The sequence below is a fragment of the Heterocephalus glaber genome, unplaced genomic scaffold (genome assembly GCF_053883595.1).
Source record: "Heterocephalus glaber isolate CG9 unplaced genomic scaffold, H.glaber_assembly_v1.0 deba00001504, whole genome shotgun sequence".
In the NCBI taxonomy this organism is placed as follows: domain Eukaryota; kingdom Metazoa; phylum Chordata; class Mammalia; order Rodentia; family Bathyergidae; genus Heterocephalus; species Heterocephalus glaber.
Window position 1 is genome coordinate 45,824,512 of NW_028258324.1, and position 24,748 is coordinate 45,849,259.

General features: G+C 33.9%; 1 protein-coding gene across 12 annotated transcripts in view; it reads right to left on the reverse strand.

The window, feature by feature from the left end:
* Mecom (MDS1 and EVI1 complex locus) overlaps positions 1 to 24,748 on the reverse strand; it is a 582,840-nt gene that overhangs the window by 34,303 nt on the left and 523,789 nt on the right. For 7 of the 12 annotated variants that reach the window (XM_013071481.3, XM_004834563.3, XM_013071478.3 and 4 more), the window contains 5 exons: positions 24,292 to 24,426; positions 12,558 to 12,660; positions 8,925 to 9,141; positions 3,465 to 3,612; positions 2,071 to 2,227 (listed from right to left, as the gene is read on the reverse strand). In XM_013071481.3, the coding sequence (XP_012926935.1) occupies positions 2,071 to 2,227; positions 3,465 to 3,612; positions 8,925 to 9,141; positions 12,558 to 12,660; positions 24,292 to 24,426 (760 nt within the window). The remainder of the gene's footprint in view (positions 1 to 2,070; positions 2,228 to 3,464; positions 3,613 to 8,924; positions 9,142 to 12,557; positions 12,661 to 24,291; positions 24,427 to 24,748) is intronic. The other 5 variants (XM_004834564.3, XM_004834561.3, XM_004834568.3 and 2 more) reach the window with 1 other exon arrangement.

The following is a 24,748-nucleotide window of genomic DNA, read 5'->3' on the forward strand; positions in this document are numbered from 1 at the left end:
AAGGAATTAGTCAGCAGTTAATGTTGCATTTTTCTACTTATTAAACAAATTAAGAGGTATTTTGAATATATTCAGACTGTTAGAGCATGTGGTTTCTATTTGGGAAGGGTAGAGGTTCCTGTAAAGGCAGTGAGTAATTACCTTAGCACTGGTGACTCTGAGCTCAAGCTCGGCGGCACAATGTAATAAGAGACAGTTGCCATAAACACACCAGTGGGGGTGAATCATGGTGTGTGGCCTTCTGGTGAGAAACAGATATCAGCCCTAGGTGAACCTCCTCCGCCCCAGTCTCCACACCAACTCCTGATCCTTAAACTCTTTTGTTCTGAAATTACACGGCTATTATTCATAATTACTCCATGGTTCTCTGTCAGATTTTATATTTGAAGAATGCTATCTGCTATTTAAATTTACCAATAATTACTTAAAATGCATTCATGGGAAATACTTTATGTAAGCTGGTTAGAAAGGGACAACCTGTGGCACTTTAAAGTGAAATACTTGACTTCAACACAATTAAAACTGTAGATCTCAGCTGATAGGAGTCTGTATCTCCTAGCTTTTATTTTAAATAGTAAAGCATTAAATGAATGATCAGAATTCCTTTGTGGTCTCTTCCACTCTTTTTCCTACTAAAACATAATCAAACTTACCAACATTTATTTCTGAGAAATTAGTATTGAATGCCTATAGTGTCTCCAAGTATTTTTTAGGACATTATGGCTTAGAGTCATGAATGTCCTTTGGGGAGAAGTCTAAAACTCTTTCTGCATACTTTACTTCTCATGACTTTCAACAGAGCTTCCCCAAGGGAGGTTAGAACACTCTTTTGTCCTCTTTACCCAGGGGACAGAACATCTGAGCAAAACAAGGCTCTGGTGTAAGCTATAAAATGGAAGAAAAGCTCTTTTGGTGCTTCGAAACACAAAAGAAGGCTGTGTCAAGGCAAAGAATACAAGAGCTAGTCTTTGGCATGTGCATGTTGGCACTGAAAATTAGTTTTTTCCACCAGGTACTGTACTAGTGTCTCATATACCTACTAGGAACCACCAGTATTTGTCAGAAAAACTGCTTTTTGAGGATTTCCTAAGTCCGAGATTTTTGCCAAGTACTGAGTATGCTTTCAACCAATTCTATGTGTATCTGGATTCAAAATCAGTTTTAAAGTTTGGAGTACAACTCAGTGAATTACTGTATTTCTAAGCCTAGTTGAACAGAGGAACAAAAGAAGCCTAGAGATGTTGCCCAGATGGACTAAGAATAACTGATGCTTACGAAATATTTCAGCACAACTCAGAGAACAGAAATGGGTGGATAGAAGAAGCAAATGAGGGCTGAGTTTTACTTTAGTTGAAATGTGTTACTAAAGCTCTCTGTCCAGGAATGTTCTAAGTAGGTGGTCAGATTGGCTGTCTCCTCAAAGCACACTGCCTGTAAATTCACTTTAGTGCAGTGGGTAAGAGAAGCAGCATGTCTGGCATCAAAGTAAAAATGTTGTATTGTTCAAGTAACAGAGAACTACCGATCCCTTAGCCTGTGAGAGGCAACAATAGGTAGATTAAAGAGCATTTTATTTCCCCTCTACACACACACACACACACACACACACACACACACACACACACACAAGGTCATAAGCCTAACTTGCCAGGTGAGGTTCTTCCAGCTCTTTCTGATCCAGAACACTTTTTTAATCACTTCATCTTGTTTAGTGATATCTGCTATTTGCTGTTTTACAAAGCCATGAACATTTACAGTGTGAGACAAATCTGGTTGTCTTGATTAAATCCTAAAACCTGGGGAGGCTTCCCTTTCATTATTTAACGACTTCTCTTTTCTCTACCTCTTATTGATTTCATCTAAAAGAAAACACCCCAAGGATATAGGCAAAACATCATGGAAATGATTATAAAAGATTTTCTTGTAACAGAAAATAGCTCTACTGGATTGGATCATAAATAGCTATTACTGCAGACCCCCCAAAGGCCATATGTGGGCATTCTCCTGATCACAGTGCCTTTTGGAGGAGAGACAGATGCAGGAAGGAGGGCTGGAGTGTTGAAAACTTACAGATAAAGGGCTTCACACTGCTGTGGATGTGCTTGTGTTGTTTGAGGCCTGACGAAGTGGCAAACGTTTTGCCACACTCCGGGCATGCATGGGCCCGGGCACCAACGTGCTGAGAGCGAATGTGCCGCTGAAGGTTGCTAGGGTCCGTGAAAACCTGCTAGGAAATGAGTACTGATTAATCAAGAAACTTAATCCAAGGGCACGATAAAGACCAGGGATAACTTAGGAAGGAATTTTGTTTATTTGTTTTGTTTGTATTTGTTTTCCCCAAAGACCAAAAGAAAGTTATATTTTCAGTGTATAATCTCCTCTAGGGTAGGACCATAAATATTTCAGCTCTGTATCCTTAGTATAGAATATCCAGATATCAGTTACAAAACAAAACAATGAATGGCACTATTAGGCCAAATTCAAGGCCTTTTTTTTTTTTTACCCTGTTTACTATAGTGAAATAATAAAATACTGGTCATGTCATTATTAACCTAGTGTGCTATTTTTGCTCTTTAAATAAAGATAGATTAGGTACAAATTTGGAGGGATTTAAGATACCCTAAGTCTATTTAAAATGTTTCTCTCTGGGGTTGAATTCTAACACTGTGTTTCAGCAAGGTACCTCCAAGTTAAAACTATTCTTTTGGACATTGTGCTAAAAAAAAAAAAAAATTATAAACCACCCATGATATTCAGGAGCAAAACAACACTAAAGATAATTTCAAATGTCACAATTTCCACTGCTATAAAAACTTTTAGAAAAAGGAAACAACTTTAATAATACCAGAACATCTCTGAGTTAAGATGCATGAAAATCAAAAGTTGTGAATTATTGTTACCACAGTTCACAGGTTGTCTATGCAGAGTACTTTCATTTCACACATATGCTGTTCAGCATTGGTCACTAAGATAGAAGCTCTACACTTTTTAATTAGAACCAAGTCATAATTTATAGTGAGGAATAGGGTGGAAAAATCTGCAAATGTAGGAGCCCCCCATTCTTTCTGAATAGGCATTTAGAAAGTTTATGTGACTTCCTCACAAATTGCTATTAAAAGAAATCAGTAATGTGAATTGGATAAAATTTTCATTCCCCATAAGACTATAAAACAAACCCATGCTGTAAGTCAGTAGCGGAACCAGGAATTTACCAAGGATGTCTGACACCTAGTTTTGGAACTCACCATTAAGCCTCAATTCCTCCCTTACACAAATAAAAGGATACCCACTAAGTGTTTTTATACACTCTAACTAATGCCTTTTAGCGTACAACACTCAGGCCACTTTTCTCAAGATATTTAAAGTTTCCCCTCTCAAGGCTTGTTTTCATATATCGTAGCAAGTGATGGATTAAGAGAGAGCAGGATGACAGAGAGGCCAAGGAGCCTACAAATTCACTGTACCTTGGCACAGTTCTCACATTCATAGTGCTTTCCACTGTCATGTGACATCTGGTGGCGAATTAAATTGGACTTCCAGTTAAATGCCTTGGGACACTGATCACACTTGTATTCCCTCTCTTCAGTATGTGACAACATGTGTTTCTCCAAGCTGTTAAGAGAACAATTGATTCAATGAGACATGGGACAAAGAACACATTCATAAACTGAATGTTATTTTATTACTAATCCAACTGGCAATTAAAGAATTGAGAAGAAAAGAAGTGAGAAGGAGAAAAGAGAAGAAACTGGATTGTGATAGACAAAAGTACATTTTATGTTTCCCAGACTCTGTCTTCCACCAATCTGGAGATGTAGCCCTATTGTTTTAAAATAAATCCGAAAGAGCTATCAGGGATCAGGAGCATGGTAAACAGTGAGTTATTTGTCTAGTTTTAGATTCACTACACAATTCTAACAGCAACAGATATCACTAATATCTGCAACAAACACTCCAACTGAAAATGTTTAAGAACATATAGGGAGGTGTGCTGTCTAATATATGTAATCTCTAGATGCAAAAGGTACTTTCATTTCTATCCATGTCACCATGGAAAGAGAGCTGCAAGTTAACTATTTAAAAGGCAACTTCCTAGGATAACCCTGGGAAACATAGATGAATGGACAAATACACAGAGGGGTGTGTGTGTGTGTAGATAGATAGATAGATAGATAGATAGATAGATAGATAGATAGAGGTAGATATAAAGATAGATACTGCCATTGCATGAGAAAAGAAATGTGTATGTTTTAAGTAGATGCACTGTTACAGCCCTCTAAAGGGGAAAGAAAACATAGTCAGAATTTTATTATAAAGGTAGTTCATCCATGTTCTAAAGTTTAGAATGTTTCTCCTTCTCAAATTTGTCTCTCCTTTTTCTAAAATTTATATCTGAAATCCTCATGAGTATAATTAAAAGCAAATATAGATAATGTATTACTGTGATAATCAGAAGATGTCCACAATCATTTTGATTAAATATATACCCACATAACATACTACTATACCATCCCCAAGGGCAGTAACCAGAGATCTTTGGAGAAATAGTCTATTTCAAATCCAATAAAATATGCAAGATGGATTTTGAACATCTTATAATTGCAAAAAGCCAGAAAAGTAAGATAATGTCAAAAGATTTAAGGTTCCAACTTGAAAAGACGTCCAATAATCAAAGGAGGGGCAAGTTGAACATCAATAATAGTAAATCTTTTAACAATAATAATATTACCTGGGTGTGGTGATGTATGCCTGTAATCCTAGCACTTGGGAGGCTGAGGCAGTAAGATCACTGAGAGCTTGAGGCCAGCCTGTGTTACATAGTGAGTTCAAGACCTGCCTGAACTACATAGTAAGATCTTGTCTCCAAAAAATATAATAATAATATTAAAATACACAAACAAAACCTCACCAGTTACCACTGGAGGGTGCTGGGAAGCCAAATCATTATTCTGAAAGTTGTTAAATAAAAAAAAAAACTTATGCATACGCTTTGCTTTTCCTAAATGAACTGTATTTTACGATGGCAAAATAGACAGCAAAGAGTGGTTTCTCTACATAGACAAATCCTTAACAGGAAATGATGAAACAAAAATGATAGAATTAGAATACATTCAGCTTGGTATGGTTGTGGGCATGGTGGCTCACACCTGTAATCCCGGCACTCAGGAGGCTGAGGCAGGAGGATTGCTATGAGTTCGAGGCCAGCTTGGGCTACATAGTGTGTTCAAGACCAGCCTGAACTATAAGGGAGACCCTGTCTCAAAAAAATAAAAATTAAAAAAAAAAAAGAATCGATGTTGGTAACCCATTACATGCTTCCTGATGAAAATGAATGACACCATCAATGAAGTATTTTTGCTTTAACACTGAATTTAAATCCCATCTAATACTTGGTATATAACTATGAATTGACAAGAAATAGAAGGAATGGAACGAAAATGTTGAACACCACTAAGGAAATATAAGCAGTAAAATCTAGAGTGAACAAAATTCTACAAATAAAGCTCAGGCTCTCCCATAAGATTCCATAAGTAAATGTGGGAGGCGGGGGGAGGAAAGAGGAGGAGGAGGGGGAGAGAAAAGAGAGGAGAAAGAGAGATTGAGGGAATATTTAAGTCAAAATATACATGTTCATTAATTTATTGCTATGTGTGGACATTATTTTTATCTAAACTCTAAAACTTACGAGATAACAGGGTATTTGAACTCTGGCTGAAGATTTGACATCAAGGAATTACCTTTTGAAGTGTGACACTGAACCAATGTTTTAAGAGTCCTTATTTTCTACAGACACATCATGAACTACTTATGAATAAAATTATATAATGTCCAGGATTTGTTTCAAATAATCTAAAACAGGTATAGCTACAACAAGATTGCCCTTGTGTGATAATTACTGAAGCTGAACACATGAGTTTTTTAATACCATCCTCTAACTTTGTATAGATCAGAAAATTTCAATAATAAAAAAAGTTATTTTAAAATACTCAACTACCAACCATGCAAATGTTCATTCTTTTCCGTGTTTTATTTCTCTTTGGGCTGAATATTCTATCTCTATCAGTTAAAATCCTTGTGTACCAAGAATATGTTGTGTGTGAGTGGGAATGTGTAGGAAAATGAAGTGCCTGCTCGCATATCTTGGTAAATTAAAAATACAGTTCCCACACTTGTTCTCTTCCTTAGCTTCCTCCCTACACTCTATTCAAACTGGAACTTGAACTTATTTTTGTTCTCCATGAGTCAATCAAGGTGGAAGTGTGATTCTGTTTGCCTACAAGTGGAGATATCTCCGTGAACACAAGGTACCAGGAGAGAACAGGTGTGGGGCGTCATAAGAAAGGCCCAATCTTTATCTATAACACATAATCTTCTGTTTGTTACAGAAATTGAAAGGCTAATAGAAGAGTTAAGAGAGAGATATCAACAACTGCAGTTAACATTGAATCAAGTTGGGGACATTCTCCAGAATCACTGTACAGACTGCAATTTTTATTGTCTATTCTTAGCAATCTATGCTGGCAGCCATTTTATGTTATATACCCTAAAATGTTATACGTCAAATCTTACACTCTGAAATATAGTGCCAAATGCATAGTTCAGCTTATATGTTGAGTCTTATTTCTTCCTATTATATCCTATAAGGATACAGTTTAGTTTTAAGGTGCAATCTAGTCAGTCATTAAGACTTTGCCACTCTTCATAGAATTTAATACCAATTTTTAGAGCTATGTTTAGCCTTCTGGGTTCTTTGGATCTATATATCACCCTTTTTCTTTCCTGCTCTTCTTTTTAATTTTTCTCTACTTCTTAGTTTTTGTGCATTCATTTCTCAAGATTATAGATAAGAGATATTGAACTGAAGAATGTGTTATGGTATGAAAGAAATTTTTATTTCTTTAAAACATAAAGTAACAATATAGCATTCAGTAAAGTGGAAAATATTCTGAGAATGTCTGTTCTGCTTGTGGCTGCCATATAACTCATAAGCAGAAATAGCTCTTGGAGGACTGACATTCAGTTGCGTAGTGTTCTGTTTTATCCAATCTGGCTGGGATATCAAAAGGTAAGTTTTGAAAGTTTACTTATTATTTTCCACTGAATGCTTTTACTGAATCAACTAGGCTGACAGTTGGTTTCAGCATTAAGTAGAGCTGACTCAGGCTTAATCTTACAGTTAGGTAGATTAAGAAAGTTTCTCCACCTAGTAAGTTTTGTATACACTCTCAGTAGGAAGTAAGAATTACATTTTATTATTTAGTTTGTTAATTTTTGGCTTATAATGCTGTCTATAATAAAACTGAAGAAAGCATACTTAATTTCTGGCATCAGCAATAACATTTGTGGTGCAAATACTTTTTCTTCTCATTGGTACTGGCTGATTGTATTTGTTTTGTAATTTGGACATGATCATATTTAAGACGCATGCTGAAATTTTTTTGATAAGAAATGTTCATTATACTAAACATATATAATAGATTTATTCTCTATGCAGATTTAGTTAAAGGATGCCAGGAAAGCTCTCTTACTTCTCAAAATGTTTTCTCTCTAAAAGCTAAATTAGGCCTAAATTTTCAAATCTAGAGATGCATCGATTTGACTCAGTCTCCTAAGAAAGGGGGGTTTATACTTACTGCCTTGTGAATCATTTATGACTTTAAGTGAATGAATTGTGAAATCCTTTCCTGAAAGAAACCTAACCAGAAGATGATGTAGACCAGTAAATGGAGTTGAAAAAGAAGAAAGGAGCCTCTAAGGAAAGGAAACAAAGCGGTAAACTGAAATAGGTCTTTTGTCAAAGACCAACACTGAGCAATTCACATACTTGAGTAAGGCCAGGTGTTACACTACATTGCCTTTGAAATACAATGTTTTGTTCTCCAGAAATTATATTTACACATTCCAAGGATCATTTCAAGATTTAAAAGCAAAGAAATGAATATAATTATTAAAATTATTTTTGGGCCAAGGCAAAAACCATTAGGTAGAAACAAACGAACAATTAGCTGGTTACTTATCTGATCCTAAAAGAGCATTTTATAGTGCAATTGTCAACATAGTATCTAAAAGGTAAGTTCTAGAGTTGTTATTTTCTACAATACAAATTTTTGAAGTGTTCTTCAATTAAATTCAAAGGGCTATAAAAAGTTAACATCACCAAAATTTCGCCAAAAATAAGTATTAAGGGATCACTTCATCTAGAATATTGTGTTCTCTTTTTTTCCTTTCAGGAAATACAACACTGAGAAATTAAACATTCTTTTCTCATTCATATATATATATACATAATATACATATATATACATATATACATATATACATATATACATATATACATATATATGTATATATATGCAGTTTAGATAAATATTACAAATTAAATTCATAAGTGATGCTGCTCTATGAAAACATCATTTTTTATATATTATATGAGTACCAGATCTGGTCTTTCATATTTTATTATCTAAATATTTCTAAATGTAGCCTTACTGTTTCTTAATATATAACTATTTTAGTTAGCAACATTTTTTCCAGCACTTTTGATTTTTTTCTCTGAGTATCATTCCCTATAAAGACAAGCCTTCAATTCCCAATAATATTACCTAAATAATAATATATGGGGTAGGGATATAGCTCAGTGGTATAGGGCTCACCTAGCATGTGCAAAGCCCTGGGTTTGATCCTTAGCATTGCAATAAATAATGATGATAATAATTTCACACATTATTTTCTACCTGAAAACAAAATAACCTATTTCATCTTCCTTTACAAGAAGATATTTAATGATTTCTGAAGTGTCATTAGCACATTTGACTGGTTCATTCAAGTTCTGCATTTCTCAACTGCATAAATTCTCAAAATTCAGCGTATCAATTTATTACAGAGTAAATACAAGTTTCGTGGTGCAACATGCCATCTCTAACCTTTGCAAATCAGGAAAAACTTGGTCACATTCCTTACACTCCTGGATGGTGTGTATCTCTCGGAGGTCATTTTCACTTTCAAGTTTTTGTTGAAAGTCTTCTTCCACCATTGAGAATGCTGAGTGAGGTGTACTACAGGGAAACTTCTGGTGATCTGCTAGTTCAGCTTTGGATTCAAAGAGCTGGTCACAGTCCTCACATCGATACTGCCGTTCTTCTGTGAAAACAATTCAAGTGTTAATAGGATTAGGTGGTCAGGAATGGCAACCACAAACTAGCTGCCTTATTAAGTTATATAAGACCTATTTCAAACTAGGTGATTGTCATTTTCACCATGTCAATTTTAACATGGATTAGAAATAATAGATGTCAAGAATCAGGAGAGAATTTGTAACAATAGCATAAATAATTGCTCTGGCTACAGTATAACTAATCAGATGAAACTTCACGATTAAACCTTTCTAGGATCATAGGATACTAAAAATAATAATTGCCACACATTAAGGATCATCTGTTTTTTTCATGGATAATTGATATTCCTTAAAAGTTGAGTATGAAAACTATAAGTTTGATTTTTATCCCAATTTTTAGACAAGTAATTAGGGAGAGAACTAATGGCTGGGTCAAAATTTGATCCCATCTCTACTTTGCACACTCCTGCCTAGGCCAAAGCCATGTACCTGGAAGACATAGGAGACACAGGATCCTATCTGGGTCATGTCTAAACCTATTGCTGTCATTAAAATTGGCAATGCTTCAACATCCATCATTACTTAGAATGGAACAAAAGATGTTTTTAGAACCAATTAATGTTACTAATTGACATAGTTCTGTTAAATAGAAAACAGATCATGAATTTGTACTCCAAATTAATAAACTAAAAAAATAGTAGTAGTGGAGACTAGAGATAGTGAGGTTATAAAATGTCAGGTAGGGATGGTCTTGTTTCTGCTCTTTCCATTTTGATAGTTGTGAACCTACTCAGGAGGCTACACCCTGCACACAGTTGCAATCATAAGCATTTAGAAAACAGCCCAGGATGCTGAAAAATACCCATAGCAAACAATGTAACACATAATGCCTGTTTTATAGACCTATAGAAAAGGAAGATATTATTCTTCAGCTGTTTGTTGACTAAATGTTTTTGAGGAAATATTTTAGTCATCTACCAAATGCCAGGCACATTGCAAGGAAATCAACACATTAAAAAACACAACAGGATATACATAACAAAGAACTATGATGTACTTCATGACCAATGCATGGCTGTGGCCTAAGGAAGCCCAGAGGAATATGCCTAAACCATCCAATCTGAGGGAGAGTGGTTCAGAAAAAGCAATGTAATGAGGAAGAATCAGCCAGGTGGTGGTGGAGGGGGGCTCATCTCAGATATGGAATGGCCTGGGTCAGGATGGAGACATGAAAGAACATGGCACATTCACAGAAAGATAAACCCGTAGTAACACATGGCAGGTTTATAGAATCCATATAAGGGAGAAGTGGGAAATAGAGTGGTTGGCAGGTTACTAGGGGCTACTGAGGTCCATACAAAGAAGGGAATAGAAAACCATTGAAGTTAGAAAGCAGGGACATATCAGACAGTTTTTAGGATTATTCTGCCCACTTGCCTTGTGAGAAGCCCAGCAGAAGGTCCCAACGGTACCTCCCTGTGTAATCCACCAAAGATGCTGGTTTAGCTTAAACCGAATACATAACAGTGAGACCAGAAAAGGTAAAGGAATCATTATATAGACAACAGTTTGGCAACTTTGAATGTAGGGATTTAAAAAAGAGAAAGTGATTCTAAAATAAATCACCTCCGCTCTAGAAGTAGAAATCTCAGTGGTATTAACTAGTTAAGGGAAATATTTTCTATAGTTTGTAACACTATTCTTCTATTTAAGATCTGTATTTAGATCTCAGTCAGGAGTCTGAACAGAAAAAAAATTCCTCCAGACCACTTAACACATGGAAAAAGCCCAGCTACTAGAAACAGCAAAGACCTTACTTTCAGTATTGACTCCACCACTTATTCCCAAGTGGGCTTCCCAGTCAATTTACTTAACTTTAATGACCCACACTTTCTCTATCTGTAAAATGGATATTATTACTTTCTCATGGGTTTTGCCTATGTATAAATGATTAAAACAGACAATAATATGGAAAGCATATAACATCTAGCATATACCAAGCACAAGCAATGCATGTGGTTTATTCTGTCTTTCCTATGTTAAATCCTAGAAGTTTAAAACACAAATCACCATTTAAACATTATAAGCCTTATATATAAATATATAGTGTATATATGAATATGGATATGATGCGTTTTAAAATATGAAGCAACTGATAGTTCAAGAACATTTTAAAAGAAGGTAATTTATGAATGGCAGCCCTAAAAGAGGACCGGTCACTTCTACCCAAGCTTTTTCAGAGTAGTAAACTAACCATTTATATTTCAAAAAATAACTGTAAACATTTTAAATCTAACATTCATGGATGTATGAAACATCAGAGAAAGGCCTGGTTTCATTTTTCTCACCTGATCAACCACCACTACCATCGTGCTTTCCCATTGGCCAGACAGGCCCCCTCAGGCTCAAACTCTACCAGGGCAACTGGAAACTAGAATTCTAAAGTTATTTGAATGTCAGAGTTTCCAAGAAGAAAATGAGTAATAACAGGCACCCCGAAATATAACTGGTATAACCATAAAGAGGCAGAATGTAGTTCAACCGAAGAGGAAAAAACTGTTCAAGACAGCCAGCAAATCCTGGCAGGTTCCCTCCTACAGGTACAGAGGCTAAAGCTGGGGTTCTCCTCTCTGAAATGCTGGAGGGATGGAAGGCAGTGTGACCCTACCCTCTCTGGTAGATTGGGATGGGTAACTCTTCCCACAGGTCCTTCCAATAACAAAAATGCCACTACATTGTCTAAAGATACCACTATATTATGTTGAACCAAATCACATTAGGAGAGAGGAATGGGAAGGAGAAAGAAAAAAATATTAAATTTTCACCTCATGATATAAATGAACACAAGTAGAGTCTTCCCTTTAATCTTACCTGAACATATAAATTAATTATTATTATTTTCAATCCCACATTTTGATTTGATTTAGAATAGGCCTCTGGAAAATAATACTTCTTTGGGCTCTAAAATTTTTTCATCTGTATTTCTCCCCTCCTCCTTTTCCACGGAGTCATAGAAATACTGTTCCCAGTAATTATATATATATATATATATATATATATATATATATATATATATATAATGGGAAAATATCTGTCAGATATAGGGAAGTTCAAAGGCAAGCTTCCTGAAATGACTCTTATATGGTAGAAGGATTCTCAGTAAGACATTGGTAAAAAGCTTAAGGCGATGTCTCCAATCAAATATTCAAAATTTCCTTGACTTGCACTTCAGGGAAGTCCTCTCCTTACTTTAACTTCAACATAATATCAGCCAGAGAAATAACCAAGAAAATAGCCACTCCAAGAAAATAAATTTAATAAACCTGATATTGAATAGCCAGGGAAATTAATGTCCAAATGCCAAGTGCAATGGATCTTTTCCAATACTATGTTGAAAATCTCCAAATAAGGGTGATGGGCATTTGCTGTGAGTGGCACTAACCGTGGATGTCAGGTGCCATGGTTTCATGGGGATAGTCTTCGCTCTTCATGAACAGCAGAAGCTCCTCTCCCGGCGCAATGTCTGCAACTACTCTATAGAATATCTTCAAGGACCAAACAGAGCAGGGCAAGAAAGACAGAGAAGTGAATATTGGCAAAGGAAAGGGCATACATTGCATATCTATATACTTTATCTTAACAAACATATTCCTTTTTATTTTTATTACCAAAAGAATTGTGACTTCCTTTTATTTATTGAAAATGAACTTTCTGGTGACAAATAGAAAGCTGTGAGTTTTTTCAAGCCAGTTCACAAATCTTTTCCAAAGACAACTTCACAAATGAAATCTTAATTCGAGGTTTTCTGGGTCTCATATACCCTGTTTAACAAAGAACTTTCCCGCCTCTGAATTCATCAAAGCACACACATTCAGAGCTAAATCTTGACTGGCATTATCTCGTAGGAGCCTAGCTAACCTTCAGCTACTCCCTTAGCAAGTTACCAAAAGTAACACTTTTTCAACAAGATGTTCAGAAGTTAGTTAACAGGTGCGAAAGATATGATATAAGAAATCAGTAAGGTCTTACAGAACAGAATAAAATGACATATCTTTTTCTAAAACATTGAATCCCTCTTTTGTTGACCCTTGACCTGCCCTCATTTTCATTCCCCAACTCCAGACTGTACTTCTTTGAAAGCAGGTAACAGGTGTTAGGCTTATTATTGATTCATGTTTTCAGGCTGCTGAGGGTAGTGCTTATTCCCCATGCTTTCTAGCAAAGTGCCAAAGACAGGAAGAATTTAACAAATCTGTTAATGACTGACTGAAAAGCAGTGGGGCCAATGTGGAAAGAACCTGATGAGAAATTTCCAGGAACTGCTTACCTTTCCTCAAGCAGCCCGGTACCTTAGGCAAACCATTGACCAATGATTGCATCCAGGCACCAGAGATTTTTAAAATTAATAGCAACATTAGGTATGAAAATTTTCTAGATGGTCATTCATTCTACCATAAAAAGTATTCTTAGTTTTTCATTTTATTCTAAGAGTTATTAAACAACAGTTTCCATCACCAGGCAGAGATTTTGGAAGAAAAAAATGAAGCTGTATGATTAACTGCATGAAAATGCTGCTAATCACATTCTGCCACAATATCCTTCCTTGCAAAATCCCACAAACAAAATTTTAACCCCTATACTCTAAATATCTGGGTGAGACTTACACATGGACATGCATAAAAACAGCACCAAAACAAAACAAAACAGAGGAGAAAAAAACACATGTAACATAAATTGGTAAACTAAGAAATAGAAGGATGATTTTATAAGATATTGCTGTTAACTATGGTTTCTTGCAGGACCCACTTGGTATTTCAAATTGTCAGAAAAGTTGACAAATTGATATCTTATAAGATAGAAATACCCCATACTTTAATTATATTTGCATATTTGTTTATCTTTTGAAAAGCTGAGGGCATTAAACATAAGTATGTGCCTCTTTATTCCAGTAGGTGGCTCTAAAGTCCAATTGTTTATTTTTCTATAAAAAGACCACAGCACAAAATTGTTCTATATTTGAAAAATACCTCAATGAGGAGTATTTTCTGCTTAGTTTTTTCTTGTCAATATAAATTACTTTTTTCATTCAATAGTAGTTTAACCACTTGAAGTTTCTTTATAGAAAATAATGGCAAATGTAAAGTGGGGCTATACAATTTTCTAATGTAATTTAAGTCTTTATCTCTGTCCAAAGATAAAGTCCATATTATGGAAACTCCTTGTTACGAAAAACAGTAGATTTGCCATTTATATCTAATCCCTAGCCTTTGCATTCCTTTTTTGGAGGTACACTGAGAAAAATAGCTCTTCTCAAATATTACCAGATTTAAAAATGAACAATAATTAGTGAATTTGCTTTTTTTCCTAACTCTTCCAATTAAATATATATAAGTACTCTGTTTTATTCTAGAGTTCTATTTCCCCTTACAAAACAATAGACTTCTCTCAACAGTTTGAATCACCTCTTTTTTGGCATCTCTCACAGGTTTAACTTATTAGTTTCCTTTCCAAAAGCACGTTGACATTTGAATTGTGACATATTAGAACTTTTCAGTGGCTTCTCGGAAATAGTGAGGTTAAAGAGACAATGCCCTGCAAGACAGTAAAATAGTACAACTGTCTCTGTTTGGAATGCTACATAGACACACATGCGTGGTCATTTTAAGACAGATGTCTTTTTAATTCTACTTTAGATTTACTCAAACCAATGTAAATAGTCACAGGAACAACAAAAAAAAATGACAGATACACTGTAACTATATATTATAAAGACAATTCTCTTTGCAAGGACATAGATCACCACTGTAATTTCCCTTTAAGTGTCCAGATTGTCATGTGAAGAATATTGAGTGCATAAAATATAAAAGACATGGAAGAGTGTTGATGTTGGCTTTATTTACTGGAGGTAAAAGGTGACATTCCAGGCCATGAAAGGAAAGGCAAAGCACAGTGGATTTTAACTTCAGGGTGTTCTTTTCGATTTTAAGTGAATTTTTATGGTGCTCATGAAACTGAAGTTTGAAAAGAACTGGCAAGCTCCAGACATAATGAGGGCAAATTCTGGGCTTGCTTCCTCATATAGCAATAAGAATGTGCCTTGAAGTTCTATCTACCACACCCCTACAAAATTAGTCCTTTTCTCAAGGTGTTTTTACCACTGATAATCTTCATTACCTTTCACTTCTTAGGATCTCAGAGATGCTTAAATAAAATTATGTCTTTTTTTCTCTAAATATAATATGTCAAAAACAAAATTTGAACATGTGAAAATAAAGATATCTACATGTAAATTTAGTTTGCTTTCTAACAACAACAACAATGATGATGATGATACACTAGCAAGCATTTGAAAAATGAGAAGAGTAGTTTCAATGAAAACAAAATGAGCATTTGTTGCCTTAAAACAATTACATAGAGAAGTGATGGGATATAATCTTGGAGGAATCAAGCCTTTCAGAAAATACTATATCTAGGCTTTTATGCCATAAAATAGATCTTTCAGCAAATAAAAGTGCAATAAAGCACAGAAGTGATTTATGTAGATTTTCACACAGATTTGTATGCTTGAAAGGATTTTTAAATGTCTTTAAAATCAGTGCATTTTCAAAATCTTGGCTGTTTTGTGCTCCTGTGGATCATGTCATCTGAGTTATGTACACAACCAAAGACATTACTAATACAATCTCTCTGATTTTTGTCTTGGAGAAAAATAAAAGGGGGTCAATTCCTTTGTTAAATTTCGTTAAACAGTTATCAGTTTTATCAGTTCTTCCTACCCATCAGTTTTTGAGGGAAAAGTTATCTGATGTCAAAATTAAAATGTCCTGAATCTGAAATATGTAATGAACTCAATTCAAATATGTAAAGAGAAGCTCAAAACCTGCAAACTTAGAAAAGTTCGATACAAAACAGTTGTTGATTTATTATTTTGCTGTCTCAGAATGCTCCATTAGAAGAAAAAACTCAATTACTTGCAATATAAGATGACAGAATGGAAGAATGGATCCTTTAATATAAGAAGTAGTTATGCAAGTTATATTTTTTTAAAAATTCATGATGAATATTTTTAAATTATGTTAATTCCTCCAGGATCTTGTACTTGGTAGCTAATACTAAAGTCCAGAACCAAAACATGATCTGCATATGACCTAATTCTCCATATACTTAAAACTTTTGAAAATTTGAGATAGTTTTTTAATTTTATTGCATAAAAAATTAATTTCCCATTATCTTGTTGGACTTTTTATTTTTCCAGCATGCGATATTTCTTTGTAAGTATGGATATTATATTTGGCTCTCTGGACACTACAATTTATAAAGATAAGTATTTATAAAAATGTTCTGATAACACATTTTTTCACATTCTTTTGTTTTCAAAATATATTAGAATAACACATGAATAAAATTTCTGAATGTTTATTTTAATTACTAACTAATCGAAGCAGTTGAAAAAAATACTAAAAAAATCCCAAAATTGTTCAGTTTGCATATTGGAAAAATTTACAACTAAAGGAATAAATATATTAAACACATAGATATTACATATGTAATGAAATTAAATGCTCTGAACATAATTATTATACTAAACCTATCTTAAGGGAATATCCATTCAGTTAATACTCACAAAGCTAAGTTAAGGAGAAAAGGAAATGGTGATTTGCTTTAGCAAGTTTTAGACTTCAAGAAGTACATTTTCATACAATGCTATATATAAATATATATGTGATTGGATATATTATATATTTCATATGTGAAATATAAATGTGGTGATGTATATATTTTGGGGAAATTTTAAAATTTGTATAAAACATTAGCAACCTCATGTAATTATATATGCTATAAATACTTCATGGTATATGATTCATTCTAATTATAAATATTTCAGTAATATAATTATATATTATGTTTTATAAATTTCAAAAATATAGTTGCAAATGGAAGTAATTGAAATTAAATATCATTAATTATTATTTTTTGGTATTTAAGTTAAAAAGGACAACACTTAAAAGAGTTTGAACACTAGTAAGTATTCTGATAGGAAAATTAATAGACTTTCAGACTAATTCAGTTTGACATTATCAAGGCTTGTGTTTATCTAAATCCTCCATCAAATTCATGATGTTACCATTTGCATTTATAATTGGTAATAATGCATGATCTTGTTTCTTATTTTATAAAATAGACAAATCCAGAATCTGTCAGAACAGTCTTAAAGTCTAATTTGCTATGCTTGGATCAGTTTTAAGTGTTATGTTTTTACTATTGAGACAGAAGAAAAATTCAGTGTACAAGGAGGAAAGCAAGCAAGCAAGAAAACACATCATTTACTTTTTAAAAGATGAACAAGGCCTCATTGTTATGAATACCCATTTATTTTTCCTGCTCAAGCACTGGAAGTTTTATTTATACTTAATAGACTGCATTTGGCATGTCTAAAAATGACAGAAGTGTGAATTATGGATGACCTTCAACCTATTCAGGAAGTTGTAATAATTGAAATAATAGAGAAATGTACTCCCTTAAAAAAATCTGTACTGAGAGACAACTTTTTCAGACTACTGCTGTCTTTTCACTTTGAAGTTGACAGTTCATTTCTTCCTCCTGCAGCTTTCAACATTTGGCCTGAATGCTTTATTTTCTATAGCTTTATTCAATCTGTCCCTCTGAAGACCAGGAAAAGCTGAATGGAACGTTCACATTTGGAAAGTAGATAAGAGGAGAGGTAAGTGACAGTTTACACATCTGAACAAAATCAGCACTTGAACACACCCCTCTACTTTGGTGCTGCCGACAGGTAACATCAGACCCCACATAAAATATGTATGTGTATGTGAATGCCTCAAAAACATGGCCTGGACCCCTGATCTATTCCTAGAAATGTAAGAAACCCCATTTCTGGAGTGCAAGAGTAATGCCAAGTTTTTGGCCTCTGGGAGAAGGATTTTGCTATATACCTTCTGAACCTAATTTTAGTAAGAGATGAAGAGATGTGTCTTCAGCAGACAGAGATTGACGCCAGAACATAAATTTGTCCAATTAAATGTTAGCTTTATCATCACCAAGCTTTGCCAAAAGGAGACATGCTTAATTTCTCCAAAGAGAAGGTACCTTGTATTTGTCTATAGGGTCACAGTCTAAAACCAAGAAAATACTGAAAAAACTCATGTATGGAGCAGATACATCTGCTTCCAAAATAAAAAATAAAAAGGTGTATCTACTGGACCAAAATAATATTGGAGAAGATTTTTTTCTGTATATCTTTAGTTCTTTGTTAATAATATGAAGAGAAAGCCAAGTATAATTTATCAAATAAACCAAAACAGAGAGAATTGATTGTTGGTTCTAGTTTGTATAAACAGGGCAAGTGATAAAGACACACTTATTATTATACACAGAACCTACAGTGTACCCAGCCTGGAAGCCCTGAAATTTGTCTCTTAAATCACTTGGAAGGATCTCTCTATAGAGCCCACAAGAAATGCCACCTGATTTAAGGTGGCCATTTTGTTTGATTCTATAAAAAGTCTCAGAAGATCATTCTGAATGGTTTCTGAATGTTTGGTAAACATTTCATTATTAAATGATAAGGAAGCTAAAGATCATCTTTGGGTTTGTTATTACTAAGCTGGAGGCTCTTCTTGTGTGTTGAGCCATTCTCTTCTCCTTGATGGTGTGTGAAGCATTCTGATGACTACCTTGTTGGTACATTCCAGAAATAGTTATGAATGATGCTTGAGATCTTCTTGAATGAGAGGTGATGAATATGTGCAGACACTAATGGTAAAAATTTGCGTATAATATTTCAAGTAACCTTTTTCAACTTAAGTGGTCTTTGAATCTTAATAAAAATTCTAGTATGAATTCTGTCAGTGTTGTGTCCTGTGTATTACTGCATGGAAGAGGGAAGCAGTGCTGTTTGTTTTATCATGTAAATATCAAACAGCAAACTACATCTGGGAGAGTTTCATCTTGGGATGAGGGAAGTAACTTATCAGCCAGACAATAGCCCCCAAAGTCAGCTCAGGCACTGTTCAGAGAGTCAGTCTCTGGGTATTGCCAGCTGGCATTCATCTTAAAACAGCAGAGCATAACTTTAAAAGTGGAACTTGACTTAAAAGCAAAGCAAAGAAAATGCCCAAAGCCAATAATAATTTTGACATCTAAAGAAATCATCCAAAATACAGACAGAAATCCTTGTAAATGAAGACAAAATTAAGAAATTACCCAACAGTAGAGGCAAACATTTTTTAAAAGTGGGAAGAAGTTAACAAATTACATTTTTGATTTTTACACAAATCAGCATTTACCTTGCTGTTTTGCACAAATTGTATTAATTAAATGATGCTGAAAAGTGGATTTTTTTTCCTCAGTAAAAAGCCAAAGAAAGTAACTTAATAATTGAGCCCATAACATTGCAATAATAATACCATTCTAGTGTCACACGGTCTGCTAGAACCACTCAGGAGAGTAAAGGAGAGTAAAAGCATGTGTACCAAAGCAGCCATGATCGTCCTGGAAGCAGTTAAAACTTTATAAGGTAAAGCACAAATGAGAACAATGCCTGTTCCAACTGAAAACACTTAGAGTCTTGCTGCCATTCATTAACCACAAGGGACCTGGCAGAATCCCCTAAGTGAATTCTGACTTTGTATTCTCTAAAGGGCACTCATTCTTCTATATCTCATTTTTTGGAAATATATATCAGGTATTAGATAATCTCTTATTGACACATTTCTTTTTATCCAGAGTGAACAGCAGACTTCTCTTACTCTACTTACTAAATACCAGCTGTCAGGGGCCTGTTTAAAAATGAAAGGACTTATCACCTTGTGTAAATGACAAGATTAATAATGTCTTGAGTTTCTGAGAACTTTATTCTATTTGAAGACCATGTTAGAGCAGGCCAAGAGTTTGAATGAAATTGTAGTCCTTCCAATGAAGCAGAATACATACATACATATATAAAATATTATCCTGAAGCATGCACCCAGATCCTTCTAATTATCACAAGTGGAAAGACAGGTATTGTTTAAGTTTAAAAGTCAATTTACATAAATTGTGCCTCCATGACCTCCCTGATTATAACCAGTATGTTTTCACCATAAAGAAAGGTTAAAATAAAACTGCTGTGTTCATAAAGAAATGTTAGAATAAAACTGTAGTGTCCAGAGAACTACTCCATAACTACACAAAACTTGTGAATATGTTCAAAGATAAGAAATGACATTATTTGAAGATAACAGGCAGTCAGTGGGTAGCCTTGCCTTTGATCTAGGTGAAAGATATAGAAATGTGGGCTTAAAGGTAGGTTTATTAAAGGATGGAAGAAAAGGCAAGAGCATTGTGAGACCAAATCTAAAGAAACGCTTGACATCCACCAATCAATGTGGTTTGTAAAAGAAGACATCTACAAGACTTCAAAGGGAAAGGTATCAAAATAGCGAGATTTTTTAAAACTCAGTAAATTATTTAGATATTTGCTCTACTTATTAAATACATGGGTGTTTTGGATATAAATGGAGCCTCTGAACAATTGGTAAACCATTTTTATGCCTCCTCTGTGTACTGGACCTCTTGAGTACCTAGTGTGGAAGAGCTTTCCTCATTCCATTTTCTGCTTTCGCTCCTACCCAACTCTATGTCTCAGTGGCAGTTCTTGCTCCTGAAAGCAATCAAGAATAATTTCAAATTGGAAAATGTGAAAGTGTTTTAAGTATTGTCTGTCTCAGTAAAAATTTCCAGCTTAACCACTGTGCTGTAGACCTATACAGTACTATGTAGTATTGCACAGATACATTAAGGAATGGGGGGGGGTTAATTAGAACATCAGGATCAAGGACCTTGAGTGTTTTTAATGGCACTACTATTTTATGACTTGAGTGCGATTGTGGTGTCAATTTCCTCGTGTTTTTGGTGTGGTCTTCTTTTATAAAGGTAAATTACTACAGTTAATACAACATTTTCCAGGGGAATAACAACATCAGTCAGAAGCTGAAGCTACTGAGAAATTATGAGTTAGCAGTGATGCTTGCGCTTTCAGAATTCCTATCTCCAAAAAGATCACCTCACCATAATAATTTTAAAGTGCGAAATACACAGGACATCTAAAATCACAAACTGGAGACTTTCTGGGCAGCACCATCAAAAAAGAAAAGCTGTCAGAGCTCATTCTGGTCTGAAAAAAAACTGAAATGAAGTAACTCTATTGGAAAATTTAAACCAAGGAAAGTTACCTCAGATAAAAAGGTACTTGTGCTTGTGCGAAGGTACTGGGGAAATGTTAAGCTAATGGCCTTTGTTTCTATTTTTATCACACAAAAGATTACATCTTTTACCAATTTTGCTTAAAAATCAAAATTCACACAGGACCACTCCCCCCTAACAAATCAAATATGGGTTTTATCCAACATTAAAGAGTCCTACTACTATCAAACTATCATCTTTGCAAGCATATAGATTTTCTTTTATGGAGCTCCTCCACATCATTATAAAAATGATTCAAATTTATTAAACTTAACAACATCAGAATTTAAATATGTGTGTATATATTTGCAAAAGTAAACTATAATTTATACACTTCTGTTCTCTTTAACTTTTTCTTTGTTAGATGATCTACTCATTACCATGACCAGGTTGTAGTTAAAAGATTCATTTGAAATATCTCCTTTTTGGAATTTGGGACATATGCTTGTTATGTTATTAAAATTAACTTAACAAATGTGTTCCTTCAAAGAATCAGAATACTTTTTATAATTTCTTCTAAAATTCTGTATTTGCTTTTGTGCTGTACAGGTGAGCTGATATACTGAATGTTTAATAATTACTCCTGATCCAGGGTCTTTTTTCTATGCCTGTATATTAAATAATATCTCACACAATGGGAGTGTTCATCATGTGATGACTTGTGCTTATTCACCATTTGGCAGCTCCTATTCCTCATGGAAAAGAGAGCGAAAAACCAGTCCAAGGGAATCTCTTTAGTCAGCTCTTTAATCATTGTACCTAGTCCAACATTCACATTTCAAAGCTGTCTAGAATAGGTAGTCTTAATTGGCTTCTAGAAAATGTATATAAGCTTATGAATGGATATACTTATAATATATGCATAGACTATTTGGGTGTCTGTTCTCCTTTGTCTTGTCAACTGAGCTAAGTGTGATTGTATGCAGATATACCTTTCACACGAATCTGACTTTTACCTCTGACTTTCCTCTCTTGTTGTTTATGGGTGGACTTATTTGACCATGCAATATCAATTTCACAATTACGTTATTTGATATGCATTCTGTAACCATCTTAGATTTCTGCCACCACAATACAGAAATTTAAAATGAGTATTTAAGGAAATAGTAAGTATGTGTCTAATGTTGGCTTTATATGTTTTTTCCAATTAACTATTTTCCCTGGTTCATCAGTTAAAATAAGTAAATATGTTCTTCATTAAGGTATGAAACCAGCATATTTTCTTTTAAGAACAATACTTTTTACAATGTGTACTTTAAAAGTACCTATGGTAAAATTATAAATGCCTATTCTAATGAGCAATCTAATTCATAGTTAGGAACAGTAAAACAGTTTTCCTTTTTAATGCAATCAAGATTCCCAGTGACAAGAGCATATTTATTATAAAACATTAGACACATAAATATTAAATGAAAAAATGGCTACATGTGGGCTTGTATTGGCTACAAGTCTCATTTTTAAATCATCTTTTCACTAATTTGACAACTATTTTTTCTGTCTGTGGAAATAACTCCTACTGCCAGTAAATATGAATAGCAGATAATTATTATAATTGTAATATTTCACTCTAAAGGTATCTTTTGAGTACCTCCAGTTCTTTGTATAGGAAACAAATTTTCTTATGTATAAAATCTGTCTATTTCTCACTTCTACAAATAGTGAGTACTCAAAAAATGTTTTCTGCTGATGGTGACAGTAACTCATATGAGAGACTTGGGATACTCGCTTCTTACAATCAATAGCTAATTTAATAATGTTTTCCTTTGTCAATAAGGCCTCTTGTTTTCTTACGGCAAAGGGAAAAACACCAATTGATTGGTTTATTATTTTTGATATATGTTGAAGATTTTAAAGTTATTCTTACTTAAACTTAATTTTACAATTTACTACTTCTATAGTTTAGCCAGTAAAAATTATCTGGTAATTGGTAAAATGCCAAAGAAAAATTTCATAATGATAATTGAAAGAGAATCTTAGGCCATATGAAGCTAGCTTTATTTAACAGCTTTCAATTGGAAACATCTAATTTAAACTTTTTCTTTTCCTTGGTGGTGATTTCATAGTAGATTTACCAGGCAACCATTTCAATATGGTCTTGGAAACATAGCTGATTTAAGGAAGGATTGGGTTATAAGAAATAAATGATTATAGTATAATTAAGTTCTAACCAAATGATGTTTGTAAAACTGAAAATTAACAGACTAAACTCCTTGTTATTTTAGATATTGTCATACTAAGTTATAAATTCATGATCTAATTTTATTAAGTGTAAAATATGTTTCATGATGTTGTCATGATCTTTATTTCATAGTTACTGTTATTAAAGTCCACCTCACTGCATGCTCCTCCACAATGTCACAACACGATTTCCAACAATGGTATTTTCAACTTTTTCACATTATACAAAATAAGAGTATTCTGATTATTCTAAACGTTTTCACTTATAATTAGACAAATCAATATAAATGAACAATTAGATAAGTTTGATTGATGTCATATATTTGCCTACTTCAAATAAAACTGTGTAATATTTCAAATATATTTCTTCCAATTTCTGCATAAATTCACAAAGTATTCTTGATTTGTTCAATACTCTCTATGAATGTACGTACTGTGATGGCAAAGAAAAACACCAAAGAATGCTAAAAAATAAATAAGCACTTGGTTTTAAAATCATTCATTTACACTAAGGAAACTAGAGCATTTACGATGGGTACTGGGACAAAGTGAATAAACTACCCAGAGTAGTACTTAAAGAAAGTAGTACTGAAAATGACTTTGTTCTGCATCTTTCTTATATTTGTGCATTACCTTCTACTACATCAACAAACAGGCCACAAGGGTCTACTGCAGCTCACTGTTATTTTTATTCTTCAGGCTTCACTGATACTTTAGTGTTCTCAAAGAAAGACAAGAAAATCTTTACAACATACCTGATCATTTATCTGGCATGCAACGAGGTTGTGCTGATCATAACAGCCAGCGAACCTGATGTACTTGAGCCAGCTTCCTACATCTGGTTGACTGGCATCTATGCAGAACTTGACATTGCAAAACTCATCTAAGATCTAGAAGGAGGAAGATGAGAACAATCAATTGCCATATTGCTCCATTCATGAAGGTGATCAATTGCTTTGAAATATTTCTTTGAAATGTATATGCCTTCTTTGAATCCTTAAAAGAAGAAAGTCTGACAGCATGCATATTAAGAAAAATAAATGATAATACGTTATCTGGTAAATGACAATATGCTGCTTTTTAAAAAAGGAATAAAGCAACTGTTACTACAAAAATGATTAGTTTCAAGACATGCTTGTTTTGTTATTATGTATGACTGAGTATTTATAACTTAATTTTATTAGATTCATTTTTACAAAAATAATATTGAAG